The sequence below is a fragment of the Pollicipes pollicipes genome, unplaced genomic scaffold, assembly GCF_011947565.3.
Source record: "Pollicipes pollicipes isolate AB1234 unplaced genomic scaffold, Ppol_2.1 Scaffold_4881;HRSCAF=5763_pilon_pilon_pilon, whole genome shotgun sequence".
Lineage (NCBI taxonomy): Eukaryota > Metazoa > Arthropoda > Thecostraca > Pollicipedomorpha > Pollicipedidae > Pollicipes > Pollicipes pollicipes.
The window spans coordinates 45,315,987-45,341,990 of NW_023596576.1; the positions used below are offsets into that span (position 1 = coordinate 45,315,987).

General features: G+C 57.3%; 1 protein-coding gene across 1 annotated transcript; it reads right to left on the reverse strand.

Annotated features, from left to right (window-relative positions):
* On the reverse strand, positions 1-24,609 carry LOC119101400 (lysophospholipid acyltransferase 1). Its single transcript, XM_037224734.1, has 12 exons — positions 24,451-24,609; positions 19,673-19,770; positions 10,223-10,368; positions 9,518-9,595; positions 8,398-8,483; positions 7,914-8,031; positions 6,224-6,359; positions 4,853-4,988; positions 3,987-4,189; positions 1,599-1,796; positions 1,065-1,216; positions 1-863 (listed from the first exon to the last, which is right to left on the reverse strand). The coding sequence occupies exons 2-12, from the start codon at positions 19,745-19,747 to the stop codon at positions 545-547; spliced, it is 1,647 nt and encodes a 548-aa protein (XP_037080629.1). The 5' UTR covers positions 19,748-19,770; positions 24,451-24,609; the 3' UTR covers positions 1-544.
* Between the last annotated feature and the right edge of the window lie 1,395 nt (positions 24,610-26,004).

A 26,004-nucleotide genomic window follows, 5' to 3' on the forward strand; every position in this document is an offset into this window, starting at 1 on the left:
ACGCGATATCCGGTTGCGGGCTAAGTACAATCAGTGAGCCAGTGCCAAATAACACCCGCGTCGTCACATCTGTGCCTACCGCTCGCACCGAGTTGATCACAAAGAAGCGCACAAAGCAGCAAAAGATGACGTGCAGAGCCCATTCACGAAAACATGCAAAATTATGCGGAAACCCGCCACATCAAAACACAGCACGAAGCGTAAGATCACAGCTCCTTTAAAAAAGGAACCCACAGAGAGCTGGATTGTCTGCAAAAGTCCGAAGCGCACTAAGTACTTCACTCGGGCCCACCTACGGCTGGAACTTAACTGGATTGAGGTGCCACGCCTCACGGTGTGTTCACAATCATATCCAACACACGACCCTGGCGCGAGGCCACACCCGCGGCCTTTGGCACGGCAGCTGCTCAGCCCTCCCGCCGCTCGTCATCAGCGGGACGCTTCCAGTCCACCGAGGCCGCTCACCAGGCGGCGCTGCCGGCGTGGCCGTCCGACCTCCGCCGGCCGGCGGGACTAGACCCCGTCACGCGACCTCGTGCTGACCTCACGACACTCGGAGCCCGGCGCCGGCGCCCGCCAACGCCAGCTCGCTCACCATCGGTCCCGGACCCGTGCCGTTCGAGGTCCGGTGGCGCAGGCCGGCGGCCATGACGTCACTGGCCAGGCGGCCGTTCTCCCGGTTTACGCGGCCGTTTTCGAGCGTCGCTTTGGTGCTGTCCCGGGTCGCCCGGCCGTTGGACAAGGTCACGGACATCGAGGCGCCCGCCAGGTAACCGCTCGGCGTCTTCTCGGGCGGCGGCATCAGGCGTGGCAGAAGCAGGATCATCGCCACGCACACCACGTGCACTATAAAGTACAGGTCCCTGCGAGAGGACGGGGGCGGCTTGATATCGACAGTCGGAAAACAGCGAGTCGAATTCATCGATCACGTTTTCAGACCACTTGAGCGACGAGAAGCAGCCACGACCGAGTGTACAGCGCGGAACGTTCGCGTCCACCATCGCGTCCTGAGCGAGCCGCACCGACGGCAGAGCAGAAGACCCACCCACCTCAGCCCAACTCACCAGAAGACGCGCAGCGAGGTGCGCATGTCAAGCAACACGAACGGTATCTGGAGGTAGGCGAGGCAGGCGCGCGTGGCCACCCAGCCGGCCAGGTGGTACAGCAGCCGGCCGGCCCTCCAGCGCTGGAAGCGCGGCCGCAGACAGCGCCGGCCCTGAAATTACCGCGAGAGGCGCTGCTTGACGCACCGCGGCCAGCGACGATCGGGCGACTGCTGACGTTGCCACGCGGGCGATTAAGGACGCTTCATCTGCATTAAATTATATCATCACATCCGAGTCGAAACAACAAGTGCACCTGGGAACGACAGCTTCCACCCATGGCGGAGCAGCACCGTAACTCGTAAATACACGCGCATAATTGCAATCCAGCACAGAACATGGCACCTTACAGCTGTCTGGCCAATTCTCACATCAGCCATCGTATCTGACGCATTGGTTTTCGACCACACGGACACAAATCAACATCAACTTGAGGGAGAACGCGAGGCAGAGCTAGTTCTACACCACGCCGACCGTGGCGCCACCGGCGCTCACCTCACGTCCGGCCTGTGTGCAAAGGGCGCCGACGGCAAACGTGGCGTAGTAGCAGGGGTCGAGGCCGTGCCAGAGAGCGCTCAGGGCGTAGACGGCGGCCGTGCGGTGTCGGCTGGCTCGCTCGTAGGCCACCAGGCGCAGCCACCGACCCGTGCCCACGTTCCAGCCCTCCAGCACCTCCCGGAAGCTGGAGCCGAACTGGGGGGGGGGGGGGGGGGCGGACGACAGGTGAGCTGGGTTGCCGGGAGCGATCACAGGGCTGACAGGTGTTCGAGTAGTGTGATATCAGTTAGCGCATGTGGTGTGATAGACATAGTCTGTAGTAGCACGTAGTATGGTACAGGCACTACAACACGGCGGTGGCTGCCAAGCCTTGGCAGTCTGAACATCATCAGGACAAAACCGAGGGCAAAGGAGACAGCAGGTGCTGGCGAAGCTTTAAGACTGCGTAAACACAGACCAAAAGAGGTCAACAATAGTCGGGCATGATGTTCAGGTGTTATTGCATATCACGCATTCCTGCGAGCGTCCGTTAGAAGCAGACCAGAAGTGAGCAAAGACCTACAGACCTACAGACACAGAAGATGAATTAGCTAGCAATGAACGGCAAATTTCCGGAAACGGAGCAGTCAGATGAGGAAAAACTATTAGGCACGGGCCCCGGCGTGTTTTAAAGCTGACGAAAGCCACGCGGAGGGACAAGTTGGTTAATTACAGGCAGCGTCCAATTTTACGTGCAGTAAAGACGTGCAAGCAGTCCTATGGCGCGGGACGCTCGCTTGGGACCCGGACCACCCGGACAACACCCCGAACATCGATAGCGGCCCCAGCACCCCGGCAGGCAAGCAGGAGTCGTCAAGTAAGCAATCGAGCGTCGCTGCATATTCGATCCTGTCCCATGCAGCACTGTCCAATCTACCGTCGCAGATTCTCACTGCTCGGCATGGTTACGACGAGCAGCAGCAGGGGATGTGACTTTACTGGGCCTGGTCCAAAACAAGACGTCAAGGGAATGACCTGCTGGTCGTCGTGACAACAGGATGTACCGTTCAAGGAGAAGTCAGTGTTACTGTGGCAGCATTGGCGTAAAAACTGCGCGGCTTGCTGACACGAGGCCTCCAAGGCAACAACATCGCATCCCGCTTGCCTTCAGTCCGTAACAGGAATACAGCATGAGATACTACCAGCCAATCAGTGCAGTGGCCGCACCATTCCGGCCAGCAAAAACTGTCCCGCTAACGACGCGCAATGAACTAAAAACATGACGCACCATCCAACTGATCTTAACACAGAAGCACTTCGATTAAGTATTGTCTCTGCATTCTCAGTGTTGCGTGTGCACTCACACTCTGACCACACCCCAGCACGCACCACGTCGAGAAAACCGTGAGATGCGATACCCCGGACCCATTCACCACAGTTCGAACACACCCCTCCACGACCCGCGAATACTAGCGTTTGCATCTTCTGATTCTCGCTCGCAACGCGCCAGTCACGCGTCTGGATGGTGGTGACCTATTGACCGTGACCTGAAGACCCCGCGGTCAGCGATACGGACGACAGCATTCGTCAAGGGCCAGCAATTTATTTTCCCTTGGTAATATCTGAAACGCTGGGGGCGGTCACGTACTTAATACCGCACCCACAATGGACTTGCAAACGAGAGCGCCTCCCTCCGAAATGGCGCACATCGCACGAGGCTTTCATCGGGCTTCCACAAGCCCTCCAGTGGCACATAAAGGTCCGAGGTCGGATCCCATTACCAGCCCCGCGGCTACTGATCCCGCCGACTCTGATCAGAAGCTAAAAATATCGCGAAGCGAATTACTAGAACAAAACCGAATATATTTCCGTGCCCAGACGGGCCTAGCCAACAAATGCGATGGGTCGGGCCGGGTGCAGCGAGCCACTCTCTGCTCCGACTGAAGCCAGCAGTGACAAACGCGCCCGCCGTATGAACATGGGCATCGTGGGAGGCTTATGTGCCTTTCCAGGTGCTTCCTGCATGCGGGAGGCACAAGGGGAGAGGCGTCTAGTTTTGCTCTCCATACGACGACATTAATCTTGTTCACACGCGTTCTTTACAGCTCCGAAATGCAGACAGTCTGCCCATGGACGCCCCAACCCAGTGGCTACTTTCCAACGTATCTACGTCTAATCTGAACACACTCCACACATTGTACATTCATCCCCAAATATTGGGCACCCTCACATACCCCGCACAAGCCAACGCACGCCGCTTTTGTATGTACCCTTCCCCAACGGGCCCACATCCCTTCCCCGATGCATCTATCAACTCACATCGAGGCCCCAATAACCAACGCAGTTCATACACCCTAAAAGCCCAATAATTACCAACCCACATCAGACGCTCCGAATCATCCGTACCTCGACCTTCCAGACGTTGACGTTGGCGGCGGCCCCCCAGCGCTGGCTTCCGTCGTCACGCCGGCCGCTGTAGCCGAGCCCCGAGGCGTTGCAGACGGCCTCGGCCAGGGTCCAGGCGGCGTAGTACTTCATGCGCGCCATCATGCCCGACAGGTACATGTAGCCCCACTGGCGGCGCCACGACCAGGCGTGGTAGGCCTCCTCTGCGGCGGGGAGAGCGTCACCGGCCGGTCGGCGGCGGCGGCGCCGCTGGTCGGCCTCACTGCGCGCGGGGGCTGACGCTGGCTCGAGCTATGGGTGCGGACATGGGTGCACGGTGACGCTGATGGTAGTTGGCTGTTGTGGCGGACTATGACATTGCGAGCTCGCGGTCACGCGCGCGTGACGAGCGAATTAATTAGCGCGACATTCTTCTGCAAGACGGATAGTGGTAATCAGCATTCCAGACAGAGGCCTGATGATGTCATATCAAACCACAATGGATTACGGTCTAGCACAAAAACGTCCCACATCAGTCTGGGTGTGAGACATTCCGTCTACTGCAAGTGAAGCCCGCTTCGAAACACGTGCAATCCTCGTGCAACTAATCGGGGTACGCCATCACAATCAACAGCCAGTATTTTTGCATATTACGCACGTACATAACGTGCATGACACAGCGTTGATATGGCCATTTCACGCAACGGAAGTCAACCCTGGATAATAGCCCTAAAATCCCTGTTTGCGAGAAGCATTTGACACTATGAAGCATAACCAACTAGCTGATTTAAAAACTCTACAGCAAAGGGCTGCCCACTTATCCGTAAAAAAAACACATCAGCATAAAATTATACAGTAGAGCGCGCGGTCGAGTTCTGTGACGACACCTTTGAAGAATGAGTGCGGCACCAGCGGCACCAGGAACACCACGCAGGCCGAGGTGATCATGGCCAGCACCATCTTGCGCAGGACGGCCGGCGTAGGCGACGGCGACACCAGGTTGTCGTTGTCGTCCGAGCTAGCCTGGCAGCCGGTCGGCAAAGATCAGGGCCAGGTCAGCAAAAGCGAGCCGGGCTCAGCGCACCGCCGAGGTCGGACGCGGTCAGGTCAGGACCGGTCACGCCAGGCAGAGCTATCCAGTGGAGGGTCACAGGAGGCTCGGCGGAAAACCAAAACAAGTCAGTCGAGGCTCGCTGAGATCCAACTTACGTGAGCAGATTTAGGGTATTGAGAGTCCGACGAAAATCGGTGCCAATTACCTGTTACAGACAGATACAGCCAGCGAGAGGAAAGGCCAGCGGCGCCTTTCCAGAAGACTCTGTGAATTGCGCTCCAGGGTCGGTAGGACGGCTGTGACGCTACACAACCCACTTCGTGGAGTAACAGACACCGGACAGTTGTACACGGTCGCAAATGGTATCACGGCGCTGGAACGACGGCACGATCGCGACGAGCCACGATGTCCCCGGATAATGTCGAGCGGCAGATTGGTGCCAGCTTTACGAGCCGTGCCGCGCGGAAAGCGATGTGGACAGGCCATCGACACCCCAGCCTCTGAGCGCGGTCGGGTCTGGCGGCTCTGAACGCGGCCGGGTCTGGCAGCTCTGAGAGCGGCCTCAGTTCCGTCAGCAGACCATCGACACCCTGGCCTCTGAGCGCGGCCGGGTCTGGCGGCTCTGAGCGCGGCCGGGTCTGGCAGCTCTGAGCGCGGCCTCAGTTCCGTCGGCAGACTATTGACACCCTGGCCTCTGAGCGCGGCCGAGCCTGGCGGCTCTGGGAGCGGCCTCAGTTCCGGGCCGGCCGTCAGAGCAAGCTGACAGGTCATCGACCCGTCGACGCCCCCCCCCCCCTCCCCCACATGGCGGACCCGGGCGGGCTTCCGCCGCCGAGTCGGTCTGATTGCACCCTCCAGCTATTTTCGACGAATCCGAATCGCTTGACCAAGTCGTTAGCGCCAAGTACGAACCGTTCCACTGCGATAATGACGACCGTCATAACGCTGCCGAATGCGACAGAGTTGAGCCGTATCAAAGACGAGGCACAAATGGATATGCAAATGCGACTATCTTTTAAGCGCCCAGGAACTTCAGAGCTTCTTGCTTCAAAGCTCGAAACACAATGCCAGCCAGCACTTGTCATATTGTCAGAAAGTGGGCCGGATGTTTACGGGACCCCGCTCCGACGATACATATCTCAATTTGAGCGACGCAGCTGCGCTTATCATACGCCAACGGTAGCTGCAGTGCACTTCTTCTGACCTTGTCTGAGAGCGGCGTCGGTGAGAGTCCAACCTCGATGAAGTGGCGGTAGTGAGAGAAGTCTATCATTGGTCCCACGAGTACGGTCTGGAAGTTGAACGCGTACCCCGCAAACTCGACCAGGGACGGAGCTTTGCTGGAACGAGCCAATTCATCAGTCGAACACGGGCGCCGTCAGACGATGGGGCATAGCGCTGCGTAATCGGTCGATGAAGTGCATAGAACCGCTCTAAAAGCATTTTGCAGCCTCATTTCTGTGAACCATGCGGTGGGAGGACAATGACAGGCGCCAGGAAATGTTTGGCGTGATAGCTGGCGGAGGTCCACTGGCCCAGGCGGCTCCATGCACGCCGAGGAAAACAAGAGCTATCGCTGCATCAGGTTCGCGCCCCGATACAGCGCAGCAGCAGCGCCTGATTCCGGCACGGCCGTCGCCATCGGTCGCTTGACGTTTGCGTCACGAAACGGCAAGGGCGCGTCCAGGGCGAGGGGCAGGGGAGCCGAGCAAGGTCTTGGTAGGTCAGAACCATCGCCTTTCAAGCACGTGGCCTTTGCCGCAAGGATTGCGCCGCCCTGGACAACATCACTGATGATGAAATTAGGCTTTCAGCTCGAGCACGGGATGAAGACACAGCTTATAGGTACCGGGCTGATCACCAGTGGTTCAAAAGAGACGAACTTCTTCGGAATACACATAGTAATGTACTGAAGAACAAAACGTGAGAAATTTCGGCACTTAACGGAAGATCTGGAAACTATCGGATATCTGCGTGCATTCGTGAAGAACTACGTTCGGTAGACACTGCGTAGGATGGGAGTACATACACCGCGTGCAACGTGCCTTTGGCGGATAGTTTATGTGACCCGATCACTCAACGGTATAGCCTCAATATAAAACACGGCTGTCAAAGACTGACGTCACATACGCGGCAAAATGATAAGCGCTGACTGCGGTCGCGTTTCGCAAAAGCAAATGAAATCGTTGCATTGATCCAAGGACGACAGATCGGCCGGATCTGGGCCTTCTCGCCCCACTGACATCATCGCGGCGGCAGAGGTCACGCGAGGTGGCTGCGGTGTGGGGTCCTGGGTCCGGCACGCCACTGCGGGGATCCGAGCGGACTGGACGAGGACCTGGGGACAGGGACACGGAGGGCTGGGGAGCCGGGAGGAGGCTGAGCGGGGACCGGAGGGATTGGGCGGGGACCTGAAGACGGGGACCCGGGGACGGGGGCCTGAGGAAGGGGACCCGGGAGAGAGGACCCGAGGAAGGGGACCTGGGGATGGGTATCCGGAGGATGTGGCTGGGCGGGACCCGAGGAAGGGGGCCTGAGGAAGGGGACCCGGGAGAGAGGACCTGAGGGAGGGGTACTGGGGATGGGGATCCAGAGGTGGCTGGGCGGGACCCGAGGAAGGGGGCCTGAGGAAGGGGACCCGGGAGAGAGGACCCGAGGGAGGGGTACTGGGGATGGGGATCCAGAGGTGGCTGGGCGGGACCCGAGGAAGGGGGCCTGAGGAAGGGGACCCGGGAGAGAGGACCCGAGGGAGGGGTACTGGGGATGGGGATCCTGAGGTGGCTGGGCGGGACCCGAGGAAGGGGGCCTGAGGAAGGGGACCCGGGAGAGAGGACCCGAGGGAGGGGTACTGGGGATGGGGATCCTGAGGTGGCTGGGCGGGGACCCGGGCCCACCTGACGGCTATGCTTCGCAGCATCGGCTTCAGCTCCACATCGCCCGAGGCGGCCCTGCTGGCGTCGTGTAGGTTGAACGCCAGCAGGGTTGTCTTCATGGTCAGCACCATCACAGGCCCTGTAGGGCCGGAGACGTTACAGCTGCAACACGCTGGGAACCTGGCAACATGCTGGGAATCGTCACGAATGTCTGCACGGAGGACCCTCTCCTGACAGTTTACGTCTGCTGCATGCACTGGATGTGGGAAACAGCCCACGAGTGCCGACCAATAACAGGGATGGCAACAGCGCAAAGGCACCCGCAGTGACAGGTCATCCCAATGACGAAGACCGGGATTTCGACGTGGCGTCACTTTGACCCGCCCCAGCGTCCGACGGCAGCGTGACGGAGCGACGACGCCGGGGGCGTCACGCGTGACGACCCGGCGGCGCCCCGGCGTGCTGTGACGCGTGACGGGTCACCCGGGTCACGGCCGTCACTCACCTGAGATGTCTATGTACTGTTGCGGCCTGCCCAGCCGCCAGTAGTGGATCACAGTGAGGTACGCCATAGCCGCCAGCAAACACAACCTGGCGACGGAGACAGCGGCGTCTGAGGGCAGTGTCGCAGGCTGGCAGGTCTGCTACATGATTAGCGGAGTGGACGTCAATATATGCGTGGTTTGCCCCATGCACTTCTCCACCTTTCGTTTTCCGATCCAATAACGCAAATATCAGAAGATATGAACGCTGCTCCCGTGTACTATAAGCCACCCAGTTTACGCTAAGGGAAACATTCAATCCATAAATGCATTAGAAGTGACCGCTTTCACTTCAGTCGGAAGCTTTCACCCCTTCTAGTTGTCCATTGTGAGCAACCAATGGAGAACAATCGAAGAATCCTGTGTGATCGGCAGATTTCCACCCGGCCTTCCCCATTGGATGGAAAGCCAACGCACAACAGCTGCCCCCACCGCACATTATGCAGCTCAAACAGCCGCTGCGCCGCCGCCCGTAGCTGCAGTCAGCACATCCGGGCTTGCCATCACACACGGCCACAGTCTACAGCGCCCGACCTGGGACGATGTTTGCCGACCTTATCTCCCCGGGGCACCCAGAAACCCAGGTCAACACCGCAATCGCTGACATCCGCCTCGCGCACCGGGCCTCAGTGCAGCCGGGTGCGGCCGGGGCGCGGGTCGACCAGCAGTCGGTCGTCCGGCCCGGGTGCGCGCGCCAGCGCCCGCCGCCGCGCCCGGGGCTGACCAGCGCAAGCCACGCTCGGCACTCCAGCACCAGCCCGACCAAGGTCACACGAGCTATTCACGGACAGCTGGAGCGGGGGGGGGGGGGGGCGGGCAGCGGCTCCGGCCGAGACCGCGAGCACGTGCGGAGCCGGTCAGCACGCGGCTCGGCGCGCGCGGGGGAGGGGCGGCAGGTCAACCACGCAGGGCGCCGGCGTGGCGATGTCAAAGGCAGGCGGAACTGAGGGAGATGTGGACCAGACGGCGGCCCAGCCGCCGTCCGGGCCGCTGCGGCGGGTGGGGACGCCGCGGCGGACAGTGGGCTCGGTGGACGCCGCGACCGGGTGGACGGCCCGCCGGTGGACGGCGTGGACGCCTCACCTGTGGACGGAGTGGGCCGGGGCCAGGCGGATGACGCCGTAGTTGAGCGCCGCCTGCGCGATCACGTGCTTGGTGTCCCTGCAGCAGGAGAGGACGGCGCGTTGAGGCGGCGGAGTCGGCCGGGCCGCGCCCCGTTCTGACCGCCGCGGTGACGACAACAGGTGGGGGGGGGGGGAGGGGTGACGGCAGCGGTGGAGACTGCTACCAAGCGCTACATTTTAGAGGCAGGTCAGAAACAAAGTGATTTTCCCATCGCGCCATTGGCCGTCGAATAGTAAATACTTCTGACATACTGTGGCGTGTTCCATGGCGACACGACTTCACGCATAACGGACACAAAATGGCACCTGTAGTCGGCCCACCCCTAAAACATCTAACCAAACACTGGCATTTAGCACGTTAAGGACAACCCTCCAAACACCAGGTATGCAGAAGTTGCATCGAATCCAGGTCACGCACACACGCTCCGAATATCAAGCATTCCTATCGTCCATGTGATCACCCAGTCAAGCGGGGGAGGGGGGAGGTAGCTCAGACAACCCACGGGTCTTTGAAATCACCGCAAAAACGCCTCAGTACCCGGCAACAGCACCATAAACAAGCCCGGGCGAGCAGCAGCGCCTTGCCGGACCCGCCCGTGGGAGGCTCCACTGGCGGCGCGCCGGCGGGAACGCGCCGCTCCAAGGTCACCGCAGCGTTCCGTACCGGCCGTAGCAGAGGAGCAGCACAGCCAGCCCGATGCTGGCAGCCGCCAGGTGGCGCGCCGTGGCGCCCACTCGGCCGGGCGGCAGCCTCAGACGGAACAGGCAGGCGGCCAGCAGGCCGGCCAGCTGGCCCAGTAGGAAGTTCACCTGCGGGAGGCAAGGGGACGGTGAGACACGGAGGGGAGGTGAGACGCGGGGAGCGGGTGGTGAGACACGGGGGCGGTGAAACCTATGGAGACAGAGAGACACTGGAGGACGGTGAGACAAGGGGACAGTGAGACACGAAGTACAGTGAGACACGGGAGAGCGGTGAGACACGGGCGACGGTGAGAAACGGGGTACCGTGAGACATGGGGTACGGTGAGACATGAGGTACAGTGAGACATGGGAACGGCGAGACACGGGAGCGGTGAGACACATAGAGACAGTAAGACACTGAGGGACGCTCAGATACGGAGGGATGGTGAGACGCAGAGAGACAATGAGACATGGAGGACAATGAGACACGGGGGACGGTGAGACACGGGGGACGGTGAGACACGGGGACGGTGAGACACAGGAGACGGTGAGACACAGGGGGACGGTGAGACACAGGGGGATGTTTAGACCGGATGCGAGACAGCATCCCAGGGAGACGCGGACAGGGGCGGCACGACACAGCGCGTGACACGCACCTGGAAGAGAGGCAAGACACGAGACATTCAAAGGGGAAAGCACGGTGACCTGGTTCCATAAACAAAGTGGCGACGACCTGAGCAAGATGCGAGGAGACGGTGAAACTCGCAGAGGGACATTTATCACGGGATGCGTTGGGAGACAGTCCGGCATCACTGGCATCGCTGGAATGGACATTTACGTCAGCAGGTCGCCCGAGTCATCCGCCGACCGTGGCCAGCAACGGCCCACTGATCCTTCTATTTCAAGAATCCCGCCGATGCTCAGAAATGTAGAATCAGCACTTGGTGACTGCTCAGAAGCGTGCTTACTGCCAATAGTAATTGTTTACACCGGTATCTCCCGTCTCTGGGAGAGCTTCCACAGAACAGGCGGCTACCAAGTCACGTGCGGTTCAGAGCGGCTCCCGCGCTGCCCTGTCTGATTCAGTGAGCGGCCCCGTGTTATCCTCTCCTATTTAGAGGGCGGCTCCCCTGCTGTCCGGCCCGGTTAAGAGAGCGGCTCCCACGCTGCTCTGTCCGGTTCAGAGAGCGGCTCCCGTGGTATCCCGTCCGGTTCAGAGAGCGGCTCCCGCGATATCCTGTCCGGTTCAGAGAACGGCTCCCGTGTTATCCTATCGGCCCCTTGTTACCCTGTCTGGTTCAGATAGCGGCGACCTCCTGGGCTGCTCCGTCGCCGGTCTAGCTTCGACAGAGGCCCAGCCTTCCCTGGCGGCTTCCCGTCGGCGCCCGCGTGGCTTAACCCCCGGCGGCTCTCGAGCGTGCGTGGTGCCGACGACCGCGCCGCCTCTCATCCCTCTCGTCCCAGCGGTGCAACAGCGCCACACCCACCCGCTGGCCCGTGTGGACGTAAGCTGGCGCCGGCTCGTGGCTGGGCCTCACGAGCGCTCAGCGACCCCGCCGAGCCATTCCCAGCGACGTCCCGTGGGGGTCAGATGGCAGTTGCCAGGCCAGAACAGCTTTACCCCGTCCCGAACAGTCCCGAGGATCAGCCAAGGTTAGCACCTTTGCCGAATGCGATATGCAACAGTTCCAGTTTCAACAGTTCCAGTTTCAACAGCCTAATTCCACTAACCGCAATGGTGCACAGGGTGTGGGTGGATGGGCTCAGCTTGCGGGCGGCACCAGCGTCTATCGGATCAGAGCTTAGGCCACGGCACGTGATGTGAGAGACGGCCATAAACAGACATCGCAATCTGGTGTCCTTTAAAGCTGGCCACGACAGCCGCGCCACGCATGGTTGAGTGCAATCATCGAGCCAACCGGGGTCTGGTATGTGTACGCATATATATATATATATATATATATATATATATATATATATATATATATATATATATATATATATGTGTAAGTACATAGTTATTTTCATGGACAGTGCTAGCAAATAGCGTCAGCCACCTGCGTCATCCAAAATAGCACCAAGATGCGACACCATCTTGATTCAAAGTTTAATTATGTCGTTTGCACACACCACAGATGTACCAACCAACTCAGGTGTTTACTGAGGCCGTAGAGAACAGGATTGGCAACTCCGTCCTGGCGATGGCACGTGAGAACCGACTGTCTGCACGCGGTTATCTAAGTCGCCAGACCAATAATCCGACGGTAACCGTCGGCAAAAACGAAGGTCAGCCATGCCAAGCCTACGGAAAAAAGAATCGCCACTGTTAAACCGCCACGATGATGTGAGTGTGAGGGGGGGGGGGGGGCGTAATTGGGTCATCCTATTATCACGATGGGTGCAGGGACCAGCAGAGATTAATCGGAAATCATACGGAAACCTAAACAAGACATGAACCTTCCATGGGTATCGGCCGGCGTCAGATCAGGCCACGACAAATCAGATCACATCAGATCAGATGAGATCAGGACATGAGCTTTCCATGGGCATCGGCTAGCGTCAGATCAGGCCACGACAGATCAGATCAGATCAGGACATGGGCATCAGCCGGCGTCAGATCAGGCCACGTTGACAGACTCGCAGCTGACTCCCGCAAACTCGGGAATGGACACCAGCGCCCCAGAGGTGTTAACTGGTGGAAGCGGTCCGTCAAGTCCACACCGTTCTCCCCTGTCCGCTCGAGCCCGTTCCATCTTCACCTCACGTTGTTGTGCGGGCACCAAGGACGAGCACATTATTCACCCAGGGCAAACACAGCACTCACCAAGCAACAACACTCCGTCAGCGGAGCGTGGTGAGACGCATTTTCGATCCGAGACGCGAGCAATAGGGCTGCAGTGGGTAGCTTGTGCCCCGAATGGGTAAACCTCGTCACGTTTTTTTTAGTGTGCCGTACGCAGCCGTTCACTGCTGCGTTCCACAACAACCGACGAGCGCTTCACTCAGTCCTGCACGGCCGAGCGGGCGCCTAGCGCCACGGCGAGGAAGCCCAGCACTGACCCCCTGGCAGGAAGCGGGCGCGGGGGCGTAGATCCAGGCGGCCGCTGCGCCCGGCCCGCCGGTATGGACCTGTTTGTCGTCTGCCTCTGGCATTTGCTGAGCCGTATCGACTCGTGCGCTATTTCGGCGCCGCGTCCGTCACATCTGTCAACACTGACTGCCTGAGAGCTAGTGCTGCAGTGCAGGCCGCTGAGCCGACCGGAGACCGGAGCGGTTGCAACGAGCACGAAATCAGTCACCGAAGAAAACAAACAATGTGTTCGTGTCTCTCATCTGGTGCATTTTCCCCTGGCGCGGGAATTCATCGCAATGTTTGGTGGATGGCGCAAAAATTAAAAATGACAGGAAACAGCACTGCCCGCTCCCTCCGGGTACAAGAGGCTGCGCTTACATAAATTTTGTGCCTGTCAAAGCAAAAATAGTAAGTACGTGAATCACATTTTCTGTTCGCCAAATTTCAGAGCTGAGTCGTGGCCGCGGATGGCACAGTATGCCGAGATTCACCCGTGTCTGCTGCCTGGCTGTGTCTTTCATGCAGACACAGCTGTGTTGCATCCCATCGCCGCAGCCATCGCAGATTTAACGAGGACACCTGTGAATGTGCACCGCATGAGACGCGGCAACATATGTTGCCTCCAAACACATATCCCGGGAAACGCTGCAGCTGCACCGCCGAACAATGCACCGCAACGTTCTGTTAGCCAATTGGCGCTGATAAAACAGCCTCAAAGTGCACAAAGCACAAAGCCAGCTGTGGAAGACGACGTAAACAGACGGACATTCTTCACTGAACGGCGATCTCCGAGCCTGGATTTAAACGGTCGTTATGTGCTCACGAATGTTGAAAGAACAGCGCCGAAGTATGAACGTCGCTATTCATCAGAAATACCAGCGGATCTGTGGAGTGATTGAGCCAAGGGCAGCACGTATCATTGCACTCCCCATGCCGAGCGCCGCACGTGTCGACATACCGACAAATGCGGTGCTCCTATGACAGACTCAGTAGGACACCGCATGTGTCGACATACCGACAAATGCGGTGCTCCTATGACAGACTCATTCGGACACCGCATGTGTCGACATACCGACACATGCGGTGCTCCTATGACAGACGTATTCGGACACCGCATGTGTCGACATACCGACAAATGCGGTGCTCCTATGACAGACGTATTCGGACACCGCATATGTCCACATACCGACACATGCGGTGCTCCTACGACAGACTTATTCGGACAATGCATGCGGCCATCTTCCTCGGAAGGCTGCTGACAAGCATGACAGAGTCCAGCAATGATTTGTCACCACGTGCCTGGTATGTCGCGCGCAGTGCACCTCTCACTGACACCGGCTGCCCACGTGGACGTGCCGCCAGCCGCTCCCGGGCGCACGCGGTGATGACCGGGGGTCACGAGATCCGGACGGCGGGAGGCTCGCCCGCCTCGGAGCTGACACACAGGACGTGTCTATCTTGCCGCAGCATGCCGTCGCGACCACCGGCACCGAATCATCTCCAACCGCTGCTCAGCAACGGGACGGGCCCCATGGGTCTGCACTCGATCATGGCCAGGCATGCGATATTGGCGACATAAGAACGTTGTGGATGATTGCGGCGTCATCAATGCTGGATGCTGCAGCGGGGATATTTCGTGGCCCCTCAAAGCGAGCGTGACGATACAAGCGTTGCACACCACTTCAGGGTACACAGAAAAGGGCCACAACGCGGGGATAACGCGTGATTTGCAACGATGTCTTACTAAGCACGTGTCCAGAACGATGCAGATGGGCCGAGACATTATTTGCTATACCAAGCAATACAGTATCAAGCAGGTTGTTTCACACAATAGCACCCTCAATGTCACAAGGATCTTCCACTTCTCTTAAATCAACCATGAAATGCCTTGTGCGTTGTGGAATGAACCAGACGATAACAAACAGAAGAGTGATGTACTGCCATCATGAACACGGCGCTCAAGCATGACTAATGGAACCGAACACCTCGGGGACCCATACCAATGGGTTCGATCAGTGCGTTGACAGGCCCACCTCACAAGGGAATTTAGCGGACAGAGACCCACCGGCGTAGGGTTTCCGCACCAATCTCACAAGCCCATTGCTTGGAAATTGGTTGGCCGCGGATCTGGGCCTGGCAATCCAACGGACGAGATCGACGTATTCCTAACAGTTTACGACTTCGGGGGCTAGAGCCAAACCATCGCGAAAAACACATGCGCTTGTGAGGATGTCGGTGATAACGAAGTGAAAAGTCCGCGCGGTTTGGTCCAGCCCAGCGGCGCGTCGAGGGAAGTCCTCCCAGCGACGGCAGGTGGCAGACGAGAGCGGGCCTGTCCAGGGACTAGTGTCCTGGCCCCCTGCCCAGCTCCGGAGACGAATGGGTCACCACGACGTTCGATTACGGACTCCAGGCGGCCACTGAGGCGCGTCGTAAGGACTGGCGACACAGCTCCGCCCTGGTCCTCTGCCCAGCTCCGGAGTCGAGGGGATCACCGCGCGCGTCACTGCGGTCTCCGATTACCGACTCCAGGCGGCCGCTGAGGCGCGTCGTAAGGAGGAGGCAGCACGCCGAGCTGGTGGCGATCGCTCGGCTTGCGGAGCCAGCCAACCATAACTGATCCGGCGCCGAGCTGGCGGTCGTATGAGCGACTCGCGCAACAACACGTGGTGAGTGAGACGGTGTGGTGTTCCAGCGACAAGCGTGGGCCACACGCCACGGGCCACATGAGCGACTCGCGCAACAACACGTGGTGAGTGAGACGGTGTGGTGTTCCAGTGACAAGCGTGGGCCACGCGCCGCGGGCCGCACGAGCGACTCGCGCAACAACACGTGGTGAGTGAGACGGTGTGGTGTTCCAGCGACAAGCGTGGGCCACACGCCACGGGCCACATGAGGGACTCGCGCAACAACACGTGGTGAGTGAGACGGGGCGGTGTTCCAGTGACAAGCGTGGGCCACACGCCACGGGCCGCACGAGCGACTCGCGCAACAACACGTGCTGAATGAGACGGTGTGGCGTTCCAGTGACAAGCTGGGCCACACGCCACGGGCCGCACGAGCGACTCACGCAACAATACGTGGTGAGTGAGAAGGATCGGTGTTCCAGTGACAAGCTGGGCTACACGCCACGGGCCGCACGAGCGACACACGTGGTGAGTGAGACGGAGCGGTGTTCCAGTGACAAGCGTGGGCCACACGCCACGGGCCGCATGCAGTATCGTGCGCGGACGCTGGAGGAGGCATTTATGCTAGATGTCGGCTGCTGACTTTTCATTGTAACGTGTGTATGCTTGGTGTCGCCCGTGTCATAACGCTGTATGGCACATAACGTCGCTCAAAGTCCCGTCTGACGAACAGGACCGAGGCCAACGAGTGTCCTAAAGGCTGCGTTGTTCGCGACCGCTGACGCATGTCAGCTGGCAGTGAGCTCCATCCACTAGATGCGCGAACCATGTACGACCGGTGCTAAAACTCAGTCCTGACACGCGGCAGCTGCAGCAGCTCGACGGCCACTGCTCGACTGGCACGAGTGGACACGTCGGAGCGGCGGACTGCACACACAGTATGCACTCCCACAGCATCTCCGGCGCCTGGATAGCTGTAAAGATATTACGAAAAGATGTCACGAATAAGTTTTTATTACATATATATATATTACATATTTATTACATATATATTACATTATATATTACATATATGTATATATGTATATATAATGTAATATATGTAATATGTAATATATATATTACACATATATATTACATATTACATTTATTACATATATATATATATATATATATATATATATATATATTAAACACTATGTATATTTTACATATCTTATACATATAAATACAACTTTTTGTTGCATAAAATGTCTATTTTTAACTTGTTATATTTTAACATTAACCAAAGGAAGATATTACGCGTGACTGCAATATCGCGTACACACATAAGGTCGTCAATTTTGCGCCACCTTATTTCGCGCGGCGCGAGTGTCACTCGGCCACGGTTCGTGGTATTTCACGTGATTCGGGCGTCAACGCTCAAAACCATTTGAACTCGTCGCATCTGAGTCACGTTACAGCTCCCCCAACCGACAAACAGGGAAACAATGGGAAATACAAGTGCCCGGATCAGGAGTTTAGTTTCTTTAAGAAGACGATGTCGTATCCTAGTGAGTCCAGTGATGTCGTAGCAGCGACGTACGATGATGGAGATGTGCCCTTCCCATGGAAGGACGAATTGATGGTGACACCCAGAATCTTGACGATCTGTGAGGGCTTCATTTCATTGCATTTCGGCTTGATTTGATTTCAACGGTCGGATTTTAGCCGGCAGGATCAAATTAGGACAATTCATTTCTTGAGGGGTTTTCAGACTCGTTTATCAGGGTTGTCAGACTGCTGGAGGGGTTTTCAGACTCGTTTATCAGGGTTTTCGGACTCGTTTGTCAGGGTTTTCACACTCGTTTGTCAGTCACTTGCTACCAGTCACTTCCTACCACCAATTTTTCCTACACTTCTTTTGAGCTCAAGGATGTTCAGTGGTAAGTCGACATCAAGAGATGGGACGTTATCAACGTATATAATGATCTTTTCGTACGGCGTATGTTTCGTAGTCACTGAATGTTTTGGGGACCACCACATCCGACTCGTGGCGTGGTCAGCGTTCGTCAAACCACCGCCTGCGGAAAATATGTGGAGACGCCCTCCACTTTTACCAAAATGGGGCTTTGCCTAAGACAGTGGCCTGTAAAAATGGCATTGTTTGGGTCGTAACCTTTCATCAAACACTTCTTATATCAAGGTAATTACTTCACACCCTATTGTCTTTCCCATTCACTGACTTGTGGTCCCACACCACGTCTACCAGAGCAGAATTTTGAGTGATAAATCAAGCTGTACACTTGGGCTGGAGCACTGCGTTTTAAATACAACACGCGCTGTCACAGCTTTAGATATACTGCAGATGTTCCTTGCGTAATCAGAGGGATCTCAGGCACATTACACGTGTCGTGACTCCTGTTATCATTGACTGTCCAACAGCATTGTTTTTACTCATCTAAAAAACGTGGCTAGATGGGACTAAACAAACTAAACTTGCGAACACAGAAACATCATGCTCCCCAAGACCCTCACTTATTCTGCGCTCAGGCATATTCCGAACCGTCAGCATTCAAGACTTTACTTTATTCAGAACTGGTGTTAGAGCTCCTGTTGCGTACTTGGGGTTAAGGGACCAAGGTGTACCAGGACTAAGAACTACTGAAGAAGTGGACCCCAGACTCCCGACTTGCGAGACTGTAGCTTATTCGAGGCCCAGGCTTTACCAAAAGCATCGGTATTCAAGCTCACTACTAACTCAACATGCATAGCTCTGAAACAATGAGACCACCACCGCCGAGTTTTTTGGAAACTTGGACCTAGTCGCGGCTCCGGGGAGTATTTGGGCACCAGATTGACGCTCGGACTCATCCAGTACTACAACTTATTTGAGATGAATGTTCAACCAGGGCTCAGACTTATTTTTAATTAATCAGGGCTTGTTCGTGGCTCAGACGCATTCGGGATTAAGACAATCTCGAAACCCACATCGGTTCCAAACGCGAACTTTATTAAGATTTGCAGTTATTTGAGATTTAGGTTCCTTGAGTCGAGACTCACGCCTACTCAATATTGCAGATTAGTCCCCAAATTGCCGACTATCTTTTGACAATTCATCACGTCTTGGAGACGCTTACTTCAGATTTGACATGTTCATCCGAAGCTTTCTTATAACTGGTCACACAGTTGCTCTCCACCACTTGTGGAGTACCGGTAGTGTAATGATTAAGGCGTCTGCGTTAACCACTGCGCGTCTGGGAAACGAGAGGTACGGGGTTCGATTCCCCGCGGTGCCCACCCCTTCTGCCAGGGTGAGAGGCAGGCGACGCCATATAGCCTCAGCAGCTGAGTGCGTCGTAAAGCCCCAATGACATGACACATGACAGCTCTCCACCACTTGTAAACCGGTCCCCCCCCCCCCCCAGGGCAGGAACACCATCCCCCGGCGGTCGATCCTCCCCCCCCCCCCCTCCCCCCCCCCCCCCAGGAAGACGCGAAGCATCACGGCTGTGTGTCGCCGTCCCGTCGCAGAGTGGGCCGGGGCCTGCGGCGGCAGGGACACCGCCCCGTCGCAGAGTGGGCCCGGGGCCTGCGGCGGCCGGGACACCGTCCCGTCGCAGAGTGGGTCGGGGGCCTGCGGTGGCCGGGACACCGTCCCGTCGCAAAGTGAGCCGGGGGCCTGCGGCGGCCGGGACACCGTCCCGTCGCAGAGTGAACCGGGGGTCCGCGGCGGCCGAGACACCGCACCTACCTGATCCACTGGCATGCCGGCCCACGCCGCCAGTCCGGAAAAGAACAGACTGCCCGGGTACACCGCGTCCGCCATGGCGGTCAGGTGAGGCCGGACCTCTGGAAACAAGAGGCGCGGGTCAGTGGCGCAGAGGGGAGACGGGGACGCGTCGCTGCGGAGCCGTTACTGCGCGGACCCGCGCTCTCTCGCTCCAGACGGAGAGATCTGAAGAGAGCTGGTGTGTTTGTATTCAACGCGAACGTCAAACGTCTGCACTATACATCAGAGGCAAACACCACGAAATCGATCGCAGCATATTATCACTCGCGGGGAACGATTCGCTACTTGCGCGCAGCTCCATTTCGCAGTCAGCGATACAACCAGATGGTTCTGCAGTGAAAAACTGTCTTGCAATGAGAGTGCGGCCTTCTTGCTAAAGATAATGTGTAAGAGCACTAGAACGCCAGGAACTATCTACTAATTTTTCTTTTCTTTCCTGCGAGATGACTGCTTTTTCCTCCCTCGGCCCCTGCCTGCTGGTGTCTGGTTTAGTCCCGCCCCGAGGTGGCCGGCCTGTCGCCATGCGTTCGGCGGCCAGGGGCTGTCCCGGCTGGTGTCTGGTTCAGTCCCGCCCCGAAGTGGCCGGCCTGTCGCCATGTGTTCGGGCCAGGGGCTGTCCCGGCTGGTGTCTGGTTCAGTCCCGCCCCGAAGTGGCCGGCCTGTCGCCATGTGTTCGGGCCAGGGGCTGTCCCGGCTGGTGTCTGGTTCAGTTCCGCCCCGAGGTGACTGGCCTCTCGCCATGTGTTCGGGCCAGGGGCTGTCCCGGCTGGTGTCTGGTTCAGTCCCGCCCCGAAGTGGCCGGCCTGTCGCCATGTGTTCGGGCGGCCAGGGGCTGTCCCGGCTGGCGTCTGGTTCAGTTGAGCTCTCCAACAGACGCGGGGACGGGGCAGTGCACTGGTCATTTGTCCCAGTGACCGCTGGAAGCGCCCAATGCAGACGGGCGTGTTCCCTACCGCGAACGGAACTGAACTGAGCCGAACAAAACTCAAATCAAATGACAACTGCTGTGATGCTGAACCGCACCAGACCGGTGAAGCCAGCGATCCGCATTTGAACCAAGCAAGACTAAACCAACCTTACATGATCACGTGTGATGCTCAACCGATCGCGATCGACGCAGGCTGAATCCAACTGAACAGACTAAACTGGACTGGACGCAGTCCTGCGCTTGAAGATGGCGTCGACGTGTATTTATCGCGTGGCACGCAGAAGACTGGAAGCAGCATCCTCGATCGACAGAGAACGACGCTCAATCGTTATAAGGAATGATGCCAGACACGACATCCGAAGTGGATGGGAGCAGCATCCATTGACACGTCCCCGACCACATCCCAGCCTGTCAACAGCGACACTACCGAAAATTCCGTCTGTTTGCATCGGACAGCGGATGTTTGAATCCGAACGAGACGGCTTTCTGGGCGGCGCGGGTCACATCCGAAATGCCAGAATGAAATCGTGGGCGGACTGTTGGTTTGACCAGGAGCCAGCATGCAGGATCTCATCACGTGCCAGAGCAAGAGACGTCACGCCCGTCCGGAACTGACCGACCTCGTTACCGGGAATGCCGGCACTCAAAATTCATTTTGGAGCCACAGACGCAACACGTAGTAATTTACCGCATCTCTTCCATGTTTACCGTATCACTCTATTTGCCACCTGCTTGTAAATATCAAACTGCGAAAAATCAAATGATATCGTATACAAGCGATTGAACGCAACAGGTTGAGTGGGTTAGATAGTTGGGAGAAAGATCGTCAAAGACAGGGATATTGCAATATGCAAATTACATCGCTATGTATGAATAAATGTACGTACATGCATGGCTATATCGCTATATATATATATATATATATATATATATATATATATATATATATGTATATATATATATATATATATATATATCGCACCGGACGGTGAGCGAAAGATCATGCGCAACGTTCGCAAGGAAGTTCTACTGGGTAAATACCATCAGTTACAAGTGCAATTACATGCTGAAATAAAGTCCCCCGCCCAAAAAAGGGAGAGGGATGGCGGAATGGAGGCAAGAAACGTACCGAGCCATGAAAGACGCGAGTCCTAAAAACGGTGGCGGTGGCGGCGGCACTTCTTGCTGATGTACATAAGATTGCCAAGGCTCGTACCCTTCCCACCATTTAATTGTGTACCCCGTAGCCAAATGCGAGGGCCGTGTTCCGCACCGATTTTGTGAAACTGCGCACGAGAAGCCATCGATCTTGGATTACGGACCATTAATGGGCGGACTTTGTGGGTATTACCCGGCCAGTACGGTCTCTATCCGCATTGAGAAGTCAACAATGCGGTGCCTAATGACCACGTCCGAAGCTTTGCTATTGGTGCATTCCCACCAGTGCCGCCTGCGACAACAGTTAAGTTTCAAGTCCTAACTGAAATACTAATGCGTCCACATAGCCATTATCCGCAAGACCCGCACAAACTGCTTTAGCCCAACTTTGAGAAGGGTGGCCAAATCCCAGGAGAAACTCGTTTGTTGGCGTATGTCGGTGGTAGGTCGAGGTATTTCCCAACGTTCAGCCCCGTCCCCTCCCCCCCCCCCCCCTCCCCCGCCACAATCCTTCCGCCAAACTGCGCTTCTGCCCTTTATCATGAAAAACGGCATCATGAAGTACCTTTATTACGCACGACTTTTATCATGTACCACCTGCATCCAGGAACGTCTTTCTCATCCCGTTCAATCTTTCGCTGGTAGGGTCTTAATTATATCCTGCTTACCATCTTTATCAAAACAACCTGTAACCCGGTAAACGTCCCGACACTTTCTAAGGGTATCACCACGTTACAGTTAGTCCGCACCATTCCGGTGTCGAAGCACCATTACAACCCTCGTCTGCCAAGGTACACCTGTTGCACCAACGGATCGATCAACCCCAGCCTGTCCCCGTACACCTGTTGCACCAACGGCTAGCCGGAACCCGAACATTACCGTGTTGAAGCAGCATTGCAGCCCTGGCCTGTCGCAGTGCATCTGCTCCGCCCACGGATCGCCGAAACGACGGCAAAAACCGCCGGAGTTTTAGCGGACACGGGAACCGCCGGCCCGCCCGTCACAAATAAGAGGGGCGCGGCGCTCGCGGCGCCCCACGGCCGGGCGTGTGTGCGATTACTGTTGCCTACGCCCCGTGATAAGACTGCGTGATCGTGGGCCCGTCCAGGCACACATTCTGAGCCAGGGCATGTTGCCACGTAAGTCACCTGACGTCAGTCTTGGAACACAAGTCAACGTGAACAACGGCGAGAATGAGCCGACCACTCAGCCGCATTAATAAACCCCATTTATTACACGTCAACAAATAGTGTGTGTTGTGTTTGTGAGGGAGACCACGATGGAGGCGGCCGGCAAGACCTGCTGCAGCGGCGGCATCACTATCGACAAGAACCTCGCTGCAATCACACCCACCACCGAGCGCCCATTGCCAACCCAAACAGCACATCGTTGGTTCAGCGGGGCCGAGCCCCGACCGAACACCGGCCGACGGCACGGCGTTCGGCCCTACCACCTGCCTTCCCCGCCCCCTGCAGAGGTCGCCAGGGGTCACCCGAGACCCGGGGAAGATGGCGGGAGGGGGGGCACGCCTGACAGGCAGGGCCCAATGACGGGAGGGGGGGGGGCGACCTCGCGGGAAGAAGCGCGGGCGAAAGTGCCGGCGCCGCAAGCGACGTGGGTCGGCACAGTGGCGGGAAAGTGGGCATGCACGCCCAGCTGAACGGGGTGAGGAGCTGAGAAACCAGACCGCCACCCGCTCTGAGAGTGAACACGCCGCTCAAGCCCAGGGTGTGGTCGCGTACAGCTGTGAGCAAACTGCGGCGGCAACCGCAGGGCATGGGTTCAAACAGCCGTCAACTTGGATCCGCCCGCCGCAGTAACGGCGGGGCTGATTCAGCGCCGCTGTACTGGGACCGGGCCAGCGATGCCCGGAGGCTTGAGGCGGCTCCTCCACGGCGGACCATCCTCCGCTTCTGCCGCCCGCGGCGTGGCCCAATGGATCGCCGTCGGGCCGGCCGTCAGCCAGTGTAGCGCGAGACGGCGCCGGTGTCACGCGTCCCGTCACACAGGTAGGGGCCAACGCCCCCGGCCCGCCGCGCCGTAAGCGTCACGGTGCGGTTTTACCCCCCCCCCCCCTCCTCCACCCGCGACGGCGCGACGTGGGGGGGGGGGGGGCGGCAGGTGGGAGGGGTGCCCGCTTCCCCAACGGGAGCGGCCGTGTGGACTTTCAAGTGGTACGTTTTAGACCGCAGGGCAGTGGAGCGCGCACATTTTGATCCTCGAAGTCTGTCCACCCGGCACTGAATACGGTTGTCTGGTAAGTGGGTGCGAACGATTTCCCCCAACTGCAAACGGCGAGAAAACACGTCAGGCGACGCAGTCACCATGTAGCTCCCCTCCGTTTTATACCGTACTGCTATTAGCCAGGGCGTATAATCGTGGGAAAGCGCAACAGACAATATAACCTTTTGTCCAAAGACCTTGACCGCCCCGATGACCGCTCCCACCGCGACTGCGTATCGCAATACTACATACACGACACAGATGCACGAATGCGGCAGAGGATCACGAGCTGGAGTGACCCGTGACCGTCGCAGACCGCGATCTGTACGTAGAAAGACCCCCAACGAACCGCCGAGCCGTCGCTTATATCAAGGATTAGAGCGACGCACACCGCTACACCGGCACCGAGGTCGGTGCTGTCACCACTTACATTTGTGTTCCTAAGCAGCGGCGATATCAGGCGCTCTCCAAATCGCCAGTGCCATACGCCAAACAGCCGCCCCAATCGTCACAGCACGCCGCATGAACTGCGAGGCGCGCACGAGACCCCGGCTCGCGCGCCCCGCACCACGCCCTCTCCCGCCGGCCCCTCCCGACTGCGTCCGAGCGCAGTCAGACGGTTCTAGGTGGCGGAAACTCGCCCGATGTCACGTGGTCGGGCCGCCAGCCAATCAGGAGGCGCGCTGCCGGTGGCGTCGGGACGCGCGTTGCGAGCCGGTACCTGTCTCGTGCGCTGCAGCGCGCCAAAACCAGAGGTCCGGTCGCGCCGCTACCGTGGCGAAATTGTGCGCTGGAGGTCTGGAACTTCCGGCGTTGCACTGTGCAGAGGTGGGAGGTCGGGAGACTAGATCAGGCGAGACTGGCGGGACAGCAGCCACATCTTCGATCGAAGTGCGCCGCATTGTAACATGCCGCTGTTCGAAGGCGACATGTACGATGTTCGCCTGGACAGATGCGGATCACCAGCTTTTTTCGGCGCCCCAGTCCCCCCCCCCCCCTCAGGTGCAGATGCTACGGCAGCGCTGAGGGCGGACGGCAATGGATGCATGCGAAGTCGAGCCTTACACTGCATGTCGAATTTGAAGGGGTTTGTTGAGCCGCTTGCATCACGTTTACAGAGCGCTTTATTAGTACCGTAAGGCTGGAGTGTAGCTTCCTTTTCAGTTGGCCAGCCTCATTCCCCAGGTTCCAGCCCTCCATCTTTAGGCCAAAAGTGGGCCAAAACTGGGGAGAAAAACTATTTTTTGGCATTGTCGGGGTGAGTTGGGTCATTTGCCATTGTCATTGCTCTACTGCCAAGTAGATGGTGTCGCAATAGAATCACTGCTCGCATGCCCGTTTGCAACTATGTGCACGTGCTGGCTGGAGAATTATGTCTTCAAAAACCTGAACCATTAGCCGTATTTACGCTGTAGATATGTTGATGACACATTTGTTGACATCAGAGACCAGGCCCACCTCCATCAACTGCAGGCCAGCATGCAGCGGCAATCGTTATCACGATTTGCAACTGATCTGAGTGTCGACATTCATTTACCTTTTCTTGACATCGATTTGGATGCGAGCAACGGATCTTTGGTCACAAAAGTGCACCGTAAACCCACCGATGCTGGAAAATGTATGAACACGGATAGCAAATGCCCGGAGCATTACCGCCCGGCCGTCATCCGTTCGTTAATACGACGTGCCCTAAAATATTGCTCCAACTGGTCCACCACGCACCACGAACTTGAACGATGTAAGCAATTACTCGTTAATAATGGCAGAGCAATTGGCGAAGAGATTGAGTCCACCTTGAATCGAGGAAACCAAAAACCATTCGACAAGGAACGAATTCATCAACTTTTTATCGAAATCCAATTTTCCCGGCATATAAGGTGGATGAAAAAGTTTTACGGAACATCATCTAGATAAATATCACACCGACTCACGAAAACATTGAAATAATACTGGCCACGCATTATCAGAGCAGAACAACTATCAG